Source organism: Rana temporaria, chromosome 6, assembly GCF_905171775.1.
Source record: "Rana temporaria chromosome 6, aRanTem1.1, whole genome shotgun sequence".
NCBI classification, from domain to species: Eukaryota; Metazoa; Chordata; class Amphibia; order Anura; family Ranidae; genus Rana; species Rana temporaria.
This window is the reverse complement of record NC_053494.1, coordinates 151,126,916-151,141,696: the sequence shown is the minus strand read 5'-3', so window position 1 is coordinate 151,141,696 and position 14,781 is coordinate 151,126,916. Positions and strand designations below refer to the sequence as shown.

The 14,781-nt window shown below is 41.1% G+C and overlaps 1 protein-coding gene across 3 annotated transcripts in view; it reads left to right on the top strand.

Moving 5' to 3' along the window:
• The window catches only part of PCNT (pericentrin), a 148,294-nt gene that overhangs the window by 103,174 nt on the left and 30,339 nt on the right, over positions 1-14,781 (top strand). For all 3 annotated transcript variants that reach the window (XM_040357593.1, XM_040357594.1, XM_040357591.1), the window contains 6 exons: positions 1,722-1,821; positions 1,953-2,062; positions 2,627-2,824; positions 9,820-9,984; positions 11,231-11,426; positions 11,807-12,029. In XM_040357593.1, coding sequence (XP_040213527.1) covers positions 1,722-1,821; positions 1,953-2,062; positions 2,627-2,824; positions 9,820-9,984; positions 11,231-11,426; positions 11,807-12,029 — 992 coding nt within the window. The remainder of the gene's footprint in view (positions 1-1,721; positions 1,822-1,952; positions 2,063-2,626; positions 2,825-9,819; positions 9,985-11,230; positions 11,427-11,806; positions 12,030-14,781) is intronic.

Here is a 14,781-nt window from a genome sequence, read left to right as displayed (position 1 = left end):
AACTTGGATATCTTATTTTGCTTGGTGTTGGGCTAGGGGATTTCATCTTTTCAATTATGTTATGGGTCACATCCTGACATGTCTTCAATCTGGAGTAGATCTGGGACTGATTTTGCATTTGCTTGTTTTGCTGTGTAAGGGGGTCTAACCATTTTTTGGGTTAGTTGTTTAGGGCCTATTTGTCTTGTTGACCGAAAGTACCCAGAAATGGTTTAAGACAAAGCACTTGTGAGTACTGAAGAGTCCAGATCTAAAACCCATAGAGCACCTGTGGAGAGATCTCAAAACTGCAGTTGGGAAAAGGAACTCTTCCAATCGTAGAGACCTGTAGCAGTTGGCAAAAGTGGTCCAAATTTAAATTTCAATGGTTTGATGGTTACAGGAAGCAATTGATTCCAGTAATCTTTTTCAAGGGGTGTGCTACCAAATATTAAATTTGAGTGTGCCAATATTTTAGTCCAGTCCATTTTTGGAGTCTTGCGTGGAATGTGTCAGAATAGTTTTTTTTGTTTCTCCACCTTTTTTTGTCATACCAATACTAACAAAAGAAATTTAAACTTGAGAATGCCTAAACATTTGTAATTGCAATAATTTTCTGAGCGAAGTGGTGCATTATCTGACAGAAATGCAGGGGTGCCAATATGGTGCTGTGATCAAGGCGTTTTGCCAAAATATGTCAGCCATTTTGTATACTTTTATGTGTGAATAAATCTATACGGATTTGAAGTTGCCGGCTCAAATACTGAATTTGTGTGGAAATAAATTTGCCATGACTGTATATGCAACATCAATTAATATTTACCTGATTTTAAATATAGGTTTAGTTGTATTTTTAGTCCTTGCCATTAAAGATCAAATTTGAAAAACTACTATAACCCTCCCTTTTTGGGGCCTGTTGCTATGTGCAGTGTTGCCTGCATGGAAAAACACAGGCAACTGCAATGACACATGGAAAACAGTAGTGTTCACGGCATCACGTTCACACCAGAACGCAGTGTTCTCTGTGTTCCATAGGTGTGTGCAATGCACCTCCTTGCCCACAACAAGGTCAGAGCAGACTTATTTTTATTTTTTTTAAGCCATGTAGATGTGCACAAAAATGTCCGGACGCACAATAAAATGCATGATAATGCGCATAAAAACTATGAAGCACAGTTGACTATGGGCCCGGTTTTGTTCTTTGTAATATGAATGGATTACAAACACTCCAACAGCAAGTCGGATATGGGCCCACATCCACCCTGTTGTTGGAGTATTTGTGATATATCGATCAGTGGGGATCAGTGGAGGGCTCCCCCGCTAGAAAATTGTCAAACCTTGTAGGACCTAACTCGGTGATTTTGTTTTAACGTGTGAATGGCCCCTGACGTTATTTTTTGATTGTACCATTTCTGAGCTGTGTCAAAATGAAAGTGGCATAAACATGCAGGTTAGAAAAATGAAAATGCCTACATATATACTTCTGCTGTTATGGCATTTTATATGGAGATAGGTGTTCATATATGCAAATCAAATGTCGTCGTCATCTGTGTTGGAGTACCACAGTCTAAGGTCATATATACCAGAACAGCTGTCAAGCGGTGCTTCTAATGGAGTCTTTCACTTTGAAGGTGTTAAACTCATTAAACAGTTTCCCAAAGAATGATCTCACCATATGACTGGCATAGAATATATGCTACCGGTTTTGTCAAAGTATAGTATTACTGTCTTTTCTCCTTCAGGTGAGAGAAACCGGACACTCTTTGACAGACTACGACTCCTGTGATGATCGGCAAAGCTCTACGGATGATCGTGTCGAGACTGAGCAATCTGATGAATTTGGTAAGTGTATTATTATTATTGCAATATTTTTTAGATTGTGATGTTTGAGCGCTTTACTTGCAATATCTACTGCTCTTTTGTAACTTTGAGTAACTTGGGCAACACATTGATCTTAATGGTTTGTTATCCAGATTACAAACTTGAAGCTGGGAAGTTCCAGTTAGAAGAAGTGGAGAATTTGTTTGGCATAAAGCAGAAAATGGATTCGATGAGTGGAAGTGGACTATCTGCACAGCTTCAGGTAGCATTTTTAGAATGTGCTGTACTTTTTTTTACTGTAGTTTATATCTCAGCAGTCCTATTAGTCACAGATTGTATTTGTCAGTATACATACTGGTAGACAGTATCCCTTTCCCACCCCTTGGATACATCCCATGTAGTAACGAAAAAAAAAAATCCTCTGTCACGTGATTGTATGATTAAGAAATGTGGGATTTTTGATCTATCTATAAAATACCTTACGCTAAATACCTCTGAAGACAGGGATTCCTTCCCTCTGGTTTGTGTTCCTCATTGCTTGATCAAAAACTGAGGCTTAGCTGACCTGGGAGGGGGTTATGCCTGGGCAGGGACTCCTGCCTTTTTGTTTTTCTGGCCAGTGTCCATTTACCCAAAGATCGCTTCATAACCCATATAGTAATGATGTACTCCAAGAATATGATTTTACTGGTAAACCAAAAATCTAAATTTTGATTCATGTCCTGCACACTGATACAGTATTGCATTGGTAAGTTGACATATTTTTATCTAGTTACAATTTGGAGAACTGTAACTTATTTGCATACAATTTCCCCGTTTTTTCCAGAAAATGTTGAGTATGGTTCATGAGGAGAGCTGCAAGATTCTGGAACTGTCTGAACTGCCTGTTGCAAAGGTTCCCAGTCCAGAGAGTACTGAGCTTCAGATTCAGAGAGATGCCTGGGTGAAAGAACGAGAGAATCTCCAAGATACCATTCAGTCTCTAAGCTCTGCCTTGGCACAGGCTGCAGGAGAAGGAAACAAGGTGTGTGTGTGTGTGTGTGTGTGTGTGTGTGTGCGTATACACCTACACTTGTAGCTCTGACTGGAGTATGCATTGTAAAAGAACACTCATCTGCAGCTGGAATTCAAACCTACTAAAAGTGTACATCAAGGCAAAAAAAATTAGTTATGGGTAGAGCAGAAAAGGGAGTAGAAGCCTGGCTTTTATTTCTACCTAGGACTCTTTAGAGTTGTGCCCTCACTTAATCAAGGTCACAATGGTTTCACCTCACAGGAAGTTGGGGGGGAAAAGCTAAACAGCTACACGCATACAATACAACATGTTAGGGAGGAGTCTTCCAATCCTTGACAGTTCAGGAAACGTGGTCAAGAGAAGATGCCAAACCTCTTCTCTTCAACATCTTGGCTGTCCCTCCAGCACTGTCACCCAATTTAGGTAGTCTGACATTTCTACCACAGTGGCATATATCGACAATCAAGAAAGCACAAGGAGCCTGACTGCCTTGAATTAAGCAAACTAGATACACTTGTGGACATAAACTCGCTGTCCAGAAATGTCTGTGGTCAACATCCCAGGAGTGGACAACTGGTAGGCAGGTTATCTCAGCCTCAACATCTTGGAACAAAGGAAATGGTCTCTTCATCCAGATGTGTTTAATTTTATGTTCCAAAGATGGGGGTTTTGAATGTTGACATTCTAGCCTCCAGATGCAGCAACCAAAACTACCTTCTGGTTGTATCCACAACCAGGGCCCCTCTAGCTCTGGCCTCAGATGCCCTAGTTATTCCCTTATGTCAGTTCAAGCGAATCTATGCCTTCCCTTCACTGAGTATTCTGGTTCTTCTGCTCTACGAAATAGAGCAAGAGAGAGAGAGACTGTACTTCTATTGGCATCAAATTCACTGAGGAACCTGGCACACAGATGTACAGTGGGGGAAATAATTATTTGAGCCTCTGCGGATTTTGTAGGTTTGCCCACTGACAAAGAAATCAAGGGTCTATAATTTTTTATCATAGGTGTATTTTAAATGACTGAGACAGAATATCAACCAAAAATCACATGATACAAATGTTTTATAAATTGAGATGCAGTTAAGTGAGTAAAATCAGTATTTGATCCCCAAGCAAAACATGACTTCGTATTTGGTGAAGAAACCCTTTTTGGCAAGCACAGAGGTAGGTCGTTAATTGTAGTTGGTTACCAGGTTAGCACACATCTCAGGAGGACTTTTGGTCCACTCTTCTTACAGATCTTCTCTAAATCCTTAAGGTTTCTAGGCTGTTGCTTGGCAAGTCAAAGTTTTAGCTCCCTCCATATATTTTCTATAGGACTAAGGTCTGGAGACTGTCTGGGGCACTCCATGACCTTAATGTGCTGCCTCTTTAGCCACTCCTTTGTTGCCTTGGCTGTATGTTTTGGGTCATTGTCATGCTGGAAGATCCAGGGAAGAAGGTTCTCATCCAAGATTTTACAATACACAGCCCCGTCTATTGGCCCCTCAATGCAAAAAAGTCGGCCTGTACCTTTTTAGCAGAGAAATGGCCCCAAAGCATAATGTTTCTACCTCTGTGCTTGACTGTAGGGATTGTGTTCCTAGAGTCCTAGTCAGCATTTTTCTTCCTTCAAAAACAGCGAGTCAAGTTAATACCAAAGAGCTGAATTTTGGTCTCATCTGACCACAGCACTTTCTCATAATCCTTCTCTAAATCATTTTGATGTTTATTGGCAAACTTCACACAGGCCTGTACATGTACCCTCTTGAGGAGGGGTACCTTGCGGCCGCTGCAGGATTTCAATCCATGGCAGCGTATCACCAATGGTGATGGTGTTTCTGTATTTCTTCTATTTGCAAAAAATTGCTCCTACAATTGATTCCTCACCCAGTTTTTTGCTGATGGTCTTGTAATCTATTCCAGCCTTGTATGTCCAAAAAAATGTTACTGCGCTGATCCAAAAAAAATTTGATTGCAGTTAGGAAGAATGCAATTCGTGAAATGCTATTAAGCTGAGTGCTAAATTATGTGCAAATACTGCAAGTAACATGCTAGATTAAGTGAAAAAATGCTAATAAATATACTGAATGGATAAACAATCAGAAAAATATATATATCAGAAAAAAATATATGTGTAAAACCTGTGCGTGAATACAAAAGACCATTTAAAATATAAATGCTATTAAAACACCTTAGATGTGCAAGATGCTAGCAATTTCAATATAAAACGGCAAACCGTTATCAATATGGAACAGCAAAAGCAAAAATCAATTCACAATGTGTTCCAATAATGAAAAGTCCACTGCTGGTGGTGCTCCTTTATGTGTATAAATGCCAAAATAAATATATATAAATACTATCAAGATCCCAAAAGGACGTGCAATGTGCAAAAAATACTTAAAAATTTCAATATGAAACGGCAAACAATTGTCAATATGAAATGTGCCAATAGGAAAAATGTCCACTGCTGATAGTGCTCCTTATACTGAATAATTAAACATAGGTTATTAAAGGTGCATCTGTTTCTTCCACCCGATAAACACGTGCCACCATCACCAACTGCTAGATTGAACACTCACCAGAACCCGTACAATAAAAGGCCTCAAATTATTGCTTTTTCTGATGGCCACTGAATTTGTCCTCCTTCTCCGTCTCATAACGGGTTCCTTTATCTCAAAAACAAGGGACTCATGGTGTAGTATATCAAAATGATTTTTAATAAAAACAATGGTACACTTACAAGAAAAGTGCCTATGACCGGCACTGAGTCCCCTTGGCAGTGTCGAGCGTTATAGCCGCTCACCAGCGTTTGTTTTTTGCTTCTCGAGCGGTTTGCATTCCACGCTTCTATTGCCCTGCGTTTCGACTGCCAGTCTCGACGCGAGAGGCACTTCCACTCCGTGTGTATCCTCACAGCTTGTGCAAGTCTACATTCTTGTCCCTGACGTCCATTGACAGCTCTTTGGTTTTGCTCATGATAGTGAGGTTTGAATGGAAGAAAGATTCTGTGGACAGGTGTCTTTTGTACACATAAGTTGTCATTGGGGGCACCTTCTTAAATTTGACAGGTCTAGTCTAGGTAGCACATGATATACAAAAATGTGTAGCGCTAAATATATGTAAGAGAAGGAATGATTGAACAAAACCTATTGATAAGTGCCAAGATAATAAAACGTGAGTCAACAAAATAAAATTAAATTGAAATGACTTGATAATAAAGTCTTTAGTAAAGTGAAAAGGTCCTAAAAAAGTGATGGTGATAAATCAATCGAAATGAAGTGACTTGACCTTCACAGGTATGAAGTGATATTCTGAAGTGCATCCACCACCGAAAGTAAATGGAGGCTTACCGGATTCAGTGGACCCAAACAGGCTTATACCTGATGGGTCATATAGGCTTGTAATTGATGGTATCCAACTTCTAGAGCGGGGATATGCAATTAGCGGACCTCCAGCTGTTGCAGAACTACAATTCCCATGAGGCATAGCAAGACACTGACAGCCACAAGCATGACACCAGAGTCAGAGGCATGATGGGACTTGTAGTTTTGCAACAGCTGGAGGTCCGCTAATTGCATATCCCTGTTCTAGAGGAATCCTAGATGGCATGCAGGAGGGGGGAAGTCCAGTGCAATATAGTAATCGTACCAGGAATAGGAATAACCGATAACAGCCTTTGTTGTTTATAGATTTGGACCGATGTAAGTGGTTCAAAATCACAGCTCATGGAGAAGGAATAAAGGAAAGGCAAAGATGCACATAGTGTAAATCTGTAAAAACGTTTACTTGGCAGCAAAAGTAAAAAGGTTTACACTCACATTTTCAGCAATAAAACCAGGCATAAAATCTATCAGCAGTAGGGTCAGCAGGTTCCCGACGCGTTTCGATCAAACTAGATCATCATCTGGGGTGCTGACCTACTGCTCAGAGGACCCATATATATATATATATATATATATATATATATATATATATATATATATATATATATATATATATATATATATATATATATATATATATATATATAAAACATACCCCATACCTTAATAGTGGCTCCACATGAAATGGACAAAATTGTCAGGGATTGATTTCCGGGTGTGTGAGGAAAATGGCGCTGGCGTGTGTTCCACGCCTCCCTTTGGGACTACGGAGGCCGGACGAGACGCATACAGCCTACGAGTAGCCAATGAGGCTAATAGCGCATTCTTCCAATAGAAGCCGTCGGATGCATGCGTGCATCACGTCGGCGTGCGTTCCAACTATGCGCTCCAGGCTTCTAAAGCATATAAGTAACCGGATACACGCGTAATGCGAGCGTGCGTGCCAAGGTGGAAAACCCAAGGTGCACCATGCAGATCGCTTGTGACACGTGACCCGCATATCAACGAATCAGTAACGAGTCTATCGGGGCATAGGAGCTATAGTGGCGTGCATCCAAACCTCATTAGGAATGACCATGGAGCGCAAAACAAAACGAAAAGGCCCATAGCATCCGGTCACACAAGGAAGTGAAATCTAAGCTGCAAACACAATGAATGCTTAACACAGCGAGGTGACAAAAAAAATATGTTTACATGACAATCAAGGAAGTATTAAATTAAAATTAAACCGGAGTTCAACCAAAAAGGTGTGTTAGACCCGTGACTCTCCGTATACAACCAAGTGGATATAAACCACTATATAAAACTAATCCTAGTAAAAATAGAAAAAAGATAAAGGCATGGGGATGGGCAGAGTGTTCTACACATAATATTAAAAGTTAATGTTTATTTAATCTAATATTAGAATGCCACTAAATGGTCACTCAACAAAGGAAAGACAAAAATAAAAATCATTACCAACCATATATGAACATCTACCTATTGGTACGGTGATTAAACGTTCCAACGTACATAAACCATGGTAATTAAACCAATGGAGACGTTTGGATGAATAAGTACGATATTAAAATTAATTAATTTAGAAAAAGGATAGAAATAAGTAGATAAATTTGGAGGAGGGTGACTTAAACAAAATAATGTAAAGAGCCACTATTGGGTAGGTTTAACACAATGCAACAATAAATTCGGATTGGTTGATAAACGCATTTATGTCCCACTCAACGTTGAGGCCGTGTGGGACATGCGTGCGCAACTCATAAATCCAATAGGCTTCAAGACGAGACACCCCTCTAGTCTTGGCTCCTCCCCTCCATGGTGCTACATATTTATCAATGATTAAAAACGGAGAACCTTTTGGGTTGCGGTCATGGCATTTCCTATAATGCCTGGGGACTGTGTGTTTAGTACATCCACCAATAATTTTGGTGACATGTTCACCTACCCGTACGGAAAAAGCACGTATGGTACGACCAACGTACTGTTTCCCGCACGGGCAGGTGACCAGACATACGATGTGCGTAGTTGCACACGTACAGAAGACTTTAATAGGATAATGACGACCAGTGCTCGTGGATCTAAATTCCTTTTTAAACCTTTTTACTTTTGCTGCCAAGTAAACGTTTTTACAGATTTACACTATGTGCATCTTTGCCTTTCCTTTATTCCTTCTCCATGAGCTGTGATTTTGAACCACTTACATCGGTCCAAATCTATAAACAACAAAGGCTGTTATCGGTTATTCCTATTCCTGGTACGATTACTATATTGCACTGGACTTCCCCTCCTGCATGCCATCTAGGATTCCTCTAGAAGTTGGATACCATCAATTACAAGCCTATATGACCCATCAGGTATAAGCCTGTTTGGGTCCACTGAATCCGGTAAGCCTCCATTTACTTTTGGTGGTGGATGCACTTCAGAATATCACTTCATACCTGTGAAGGACAAGTCACTTCATTTTGATTGATTTATCACCATCACTTTTTTGGGACTTTTTCACTTTACTAAAGACTTTATTATCAAGTCATTTCAATTTAATTTTATTTTGTTGACTCACGTTTTATTATCTGGGCACTTATCAATAGGTTTTGTTCAATCATTCCTTCTCTTACATATATTTAGCGCTACACATTTTTGTATATGGTTTGTTTTTGCAGAATTGATCTATTTCTGCTGTGTTGGCGGCCATTTGTATGTCTATTAAGTAGCGCGGTGTCATTTATACTGTTTGTATAATTTTTTTCACTCGATATGTAGCACATGAGCACAAACTGTAGCCAGTCTGTGGAGCCACAATTCTTGTTGGTACAGGGTGAAATGCTTATTTTACTCACTGAACTGCAACTTAATTTCTAACATTTGTATCATGTGTGTTTTCTGGATTTGTGGTTGATATTCTGTCTCTATCATTTAACCCACACCTATGATAAATATGATAGACCCTTCATTTCTTTGTAAGTAGGTAAACTTAGAAAATCTGCAGGGGGATCAAATATTTATTTTCCCCATTGCACTTGGACTTCTTGCAGATGACTCTGGCCTCTTTCCTACAGGTCAGATCTCTGCTGTCTATTCCACCCTGCTTCTGTCTCTGGCTTTAATGGCATAGCTTGAAACCCATGTCCTAACGAACAGAAGGGTTTCTGAATCTGTCCTTCCTACTTTGCTAAAAACAAGAAAAGCTAGTTCCAAAAAGATTTATTATCCTACCTGGAAATCTTATTTCATGTGGGTGATCTTTTATGCACATTTTTGTGGTGCAGTCCTTTTAATCCCAGAGATTACTCTGTGCCTCGCATCCAGGCCTTCCTACAAACGGCTCTTGTTGAGTATGGTTCATGAGGAAAGCTGCAAGATTCTGTCTGAACGGCCCGTTGCAAAGGTTCTCAGTCCAGAGAGTACGGAGCTTCAGATTCAGAGAGATGTCTTCTGCTAAATCACCTTTTCTTGTGTAGATGACTTTACATACAATCTTCATAAAGTTAAACAAATTGTACCAGAAAAACATTTGAGTTTGGGGAATACATTTTGAAATGCGGGACGTACCTATACTGCAGACCCTTTTTGTGTTTTTTAAATCTTTCATTTTTTTTTTTTTCTTTAATCGGCGCATAACTGAGTTTGTAAAATGTCTTTTAGGAAAGTTCTACGTCAGACTGGAGACGGGACTTATTACAAAGTGTTCAGGCTCTTTTGGAAAGTGAGAGGGCATATCTACGTTTGGAACTTCACTCACAGCTCCATCATGGCACCGAAGATAACAGTTCACTGTTAGAGAAAGTAGAACACCTAATTAAGGAGCAGGTGGGTCAGAATTCAAAGATGCACATTCATTTGTAGCAAACTTTATTTTTCTAAATATACGGCTGATAGTTTTACAGCATCCTGTTTGATGCATTTACAGTGTACATGCTAAGCTGAAATCTTGAGTACAGTATTCTTAATTTCTGGTCAGGGGTTTTTATATCCTTGTGGAAAACTGTGTACCCAGTTCACATCTGCTTAAAAGGCAATAAAAAAAAAATTGTGATTAAATTAATGTTAATAGTGTGTTTTAACCACTTAAGCCCCGGACCATTATGCAGCCAGATGACGGGCCACTTTTTTGCGATTCGGCACGGCATCGCTTTAACTGACAATTGCGCGGTTGTGCGACGTTCCCACAAATGGAGCTTTCTTTTGGTGGTATTTGATCACCTCTGTGGTTTTTATTTTTTGCACTATAAACAAAAATAGAGTGACAATCTTGAAAAAAATTCAATATTTTTTGCTATAATATCCCCCCCCCCCCCCCCCAATATATATTTCCAAATTTTAGTCCGATTATGTATTCTAATACATATTTTTGGTATAAAAAAAAAATCGCAATTAGCGTTTATTGATCGGTTTGCGCGGAAGTTATAGCGTCTACAAAATGGGCTACATGTGACAAGACAGTGATCGGCGCTTCCGATTACAGGTAGCCGTGATCACTTTCATTGTCACTAGGCAGAGCGGCGATCGAATCCGCAGGACCCGCGGTCGGGCTCACTGAACAGAAGATTTTTTTATTTATTTTTTTATTTTGGTCCACCTTACTATAGATTACTGGCTATACTGTAAAGTTCTCCTGCCTATCTAGTTTAGGCTCGGTTCACATATATGCTAATTGGATGTATTTTGAACCAAATCCGATTCGCATGACATGTGAAATAACTTTGATTTCTAATAAAGCTGTTTGTATACAGTATATGCAGCGTGGTTCAGGTGCAAATTGACGACTCATTGAGTTCTATAGGAATGCATCTGAATCCCATACCTGTTCAGTTTAGCTTTTAAGAATGGATTGCTCTTCTACTACAGGAATTGACACCCTTTATTGACTATGTATTGGCCAGCACTGAAATCGCACCTGTGGAAAAAAAAATGGGTACTGAGCCTTACAAATTTGCATCTGAACTGCACAACAAACGCTTTTTGAATTCGCACTGGAGACACATACAATTCGCACAGCACATACCTAATGGTCAAAAGGACAACCCAGCCTAATCATAAATCTTCTGTCTTTTAGGAGGAACAGAAGCGCCTGGTCTTGGAACATGTCCTAGCCATGGACCGCAACAGCCTGTTATCTGAAATTCAGGATCTTCGTTCACAGTTAAGATTGGCACATCTTCAGAACCAAGAGAAACTACAACAACTGCAAGATGCCCTCATCACTGCTGAAGAAAAAGGGCACACTAAAGAGCACCAGCTGCGCAAGCAAGGTAGGTATATGGTCGGGGAAACGCAATAACCTCTGTTAAATGGCTTTTAAGGGGGTTCATATATTAGTTGACAATTCTCTGCACCTTGTTTGAGCATTACTTTGCCCTATTTATATGCATAGTAAGGATTTATTGTAGTTGGGAAAACCGGTGCATTAATGCAGAATTAATTGTCAGTGAGGGAACAGACAAGAACTAATGGAAGACCGTAGGGGCATTATTCTATCCTGACTTCTAATACTTGTCTAAAATAAAAACATGTCCTGGACCTCCAGATGCTATAATGGTTTGGTCAGGGTCTGCACCAGGCAAGTGTAGAACAGGCCCAAAGAAATGGCTACTGTAAAAGATTTATTGAACTCTTTTTGACCCTCTTACAGTGGAACTGTATGAATACAAATTACAGCAAGAGGCTGCCATTGCTGAAGATTTAAAAGGCTCCTTATTGCGGGAACAAGAGAGGTCCACAGAGCAGCACAAGAGGCTACTCCAGGAACAGTCTACTGTATCTCAACTCCATTCTGAAGTAGAGGAGCTGCAGCTGGAACTTGAAAAGCTGAAAAGGCAACAGAAAGAAATGCAAATTGAAGCAACTAAACTCAGGTGTGATAAGTATTTTAAATACTACTCTTTAAAGTGGAGGTTCACCCTAAAACAATTATCTAACATTACATCCAGCATACTGCCGACATGAATAGTATGCTGGTATTTTTATTTATATTTTTCTCCGTACATACCGTTATTTTGTAATTTTCCCCCCGGCTTCCGGGTTCTGATTCCCGCAGGACTGGGCGTTCCTAATCAGGTGGTAGATGATTGACGTCTGGTGAAAAACTTCCCAAGGCGCGTCACCAGTTTTCCGTAAATAGCGACCTGCGAGTCGGCTCTATATGGCGCCTGCGCAGTTGGCTCTACACGGCGGGCGCAGGCGCCGTATAGAGTCGACTCGCGGGTTGGGTATTTACAGAAAACTGGTGATGCGCCTTTTTTCACCAGACGTCAATCATCTACCTTCTGAATAGGAATGCCCAGTTTCGCGGGAATCAGAAGCCGGGGGGAAAATGACAATATAACGGTATGTACGTAGAAAAAAAAAAAAATACCAGCATACTGTTCATGTCGGCAGTATGCTGGATGTAATGTTAGATAATTGTTTTAGGGTGAACCTCCACTTTAAAGTACTTTAGTTTTTGTATATGCATTCTTAAGCTGGGCATTATGCATTTCCTTAAAGAGGAGTTCCACACTGAAAAAAAGGTAAGTGTCCTTATTAAAAGTCAGCAGCTACACTGTTTTGTAGCTGCTGACTTTTAAAAAAAAAAAAATCGTGGGTGGAATCCTGCTTAAGTGTGAGTAGTCTATATACAGTATCTAACAAAATGCATTTCTCACAAACCGCTGTATGGTCTTGGCCACCGTGCTGCAGCTCGGTTTCAGGGTCTTGGCAATCTTCTTATAGTTCTGGCCATCTTTCTGTAGAGCAACAATTTTTTTATTTTATTTTTTTTATCAGATCCTCAGAGTTCTTTGCCATGAGGTTCCATGTTGAACTTCCAGTGACCAGGGTGAGAGCGATAACGCCAAATTTATCACACCTGCTCGCCATTTACACCTGAGACCTTGAAACGAGTCGCATGACACCGGGGAGGGAAACGGCTAATTGGACATTTTCACTTAGGGGTGTACTTTTGTTAGCGGTTTAGATATTGATCGCTGTGTGAGTTATTTCGCGGGGACAGCAAATTTGCACTGTTATACAAGCTGTACACTCACTACTTGTAGCAAAGTGTTTTTTCTCTTATCGTCCATGGACGGACACAGCTCCTTAAATCTTGACAAGTGGGTTATGTTCCCTGTTTACAGGAGAGGACTAGGCAGAAACATGTTAAATAGTTAAATACATGTTACATTAACAGAGTTGAACAGCCCCGCCCAGGGGGCGGTCCCTCCAGACATAACCCTCCTCACTGCAGCTTGCAGCCTCAGTTTCGTTCTGCCTAGCAAAGGAGAAGGACGTATGGCTCCCTTTGGGCCCAGCGCCCTGAGGAGAAATTTTATTTTATTCTATCTTATTTTATTTTATTTTCACTTTTTCTTGAAGAATCTTCTTTCAACTGTTGGCTGAGAGACAGGCTGGATATTATAGATCCTTGTAGTCTACTCAGTCCGACCAGCAAGCGTGGGCACACCTATGCAAAGAGGCTTGGTCTGCCACGCCATACCCCATGACTCCTGGGGGGGCCAGTGAGCTTTGCTCCGAGGTCCACATATGACTGAGCTGTGGTGTTGTCTCACTCACAGTGGACCGGGCCGACAGCTACCTCCATTGCGGTTGTAGTTCTGTCAGGAATGCGTCAGCGAGTCCTCGCTTGGACGGGTAAGTACAGTCCCTCCTGCTTCGGTGGGTTGGTACGGCTGGGCATTCCTGGGGTTCGGGGGTCCCTTCCCCTTACTTCCCTGCTCCTTTCCCTTGCTGCATTGCTAACATTGCCGCTGTCAGGGGGGAGGGGGCCTTCCTGAGGGGACTGTGTTATCTGGCCTGTGCTTTTTCTTTTTTGTATTGGGCTTTCCTGTGAGGTAAAAAGCCCTGTGATGAGCACAGATGTTTATGATTATACTTCAGCAGACGCTGACTGATTGGTGACACCTGTAACGGTTTTGCTTTTTATGCTGTATCTGTGTCTTATGCTTAAATAAAACAGCCCTAGGAGGCTTTTCCTGTTTAAACACAGGTCCCTGCAGAGTTACCTCACGGTTCTTTTCCTCTCACAGGCAGCGCTGGGCAGTCTCCTCCTGAGGGAGTCCCCTGGTTACCCCTGGTCAGCGCAGCAAGTGGGTGAGAGGCCCTGAATAGGGCTCTAGGAGCTTTTGTCTATTTGTATGGACAGGTGTGCATATTATAATACACACTATGTAAATATTGGAGTCAGTATCTGGGTCCTTCCCCACATGCTGGTGGTGGCAGCAGGTGTTAGCACCTGGGATTCCCACAGAGTTTTTATTGTTAGTCCTGGACACAGTTTGTGCCAGGGTGGGGGTGGACTGCGGGCGGGCGGTAAAAGAGTGCCCCCTTCCCCGTTATCCCCTGGGGAATGCTCTGTTATGGAGCCATGGACTAGGTACCTAGTTAAAAAAAAAAAGGCAGAATAAGGCATTTATGGGTGCGCTTTTTACTGCTGCAAGGGACTCTCCTAAGCTGCATAGTGCAGCTGGGTTTCCGCCGAGGGCTCGGTCTTTTTTGGATCACACAAATCAGACCGCTGTGTAGGTTTTTCCTTCTGTGCCCTTCTTTGATAATTTCTGAGATGCGGAGTGAGAAAAGCCACTGAGGGCTTTTGTAGTCCCTCACCGCCGG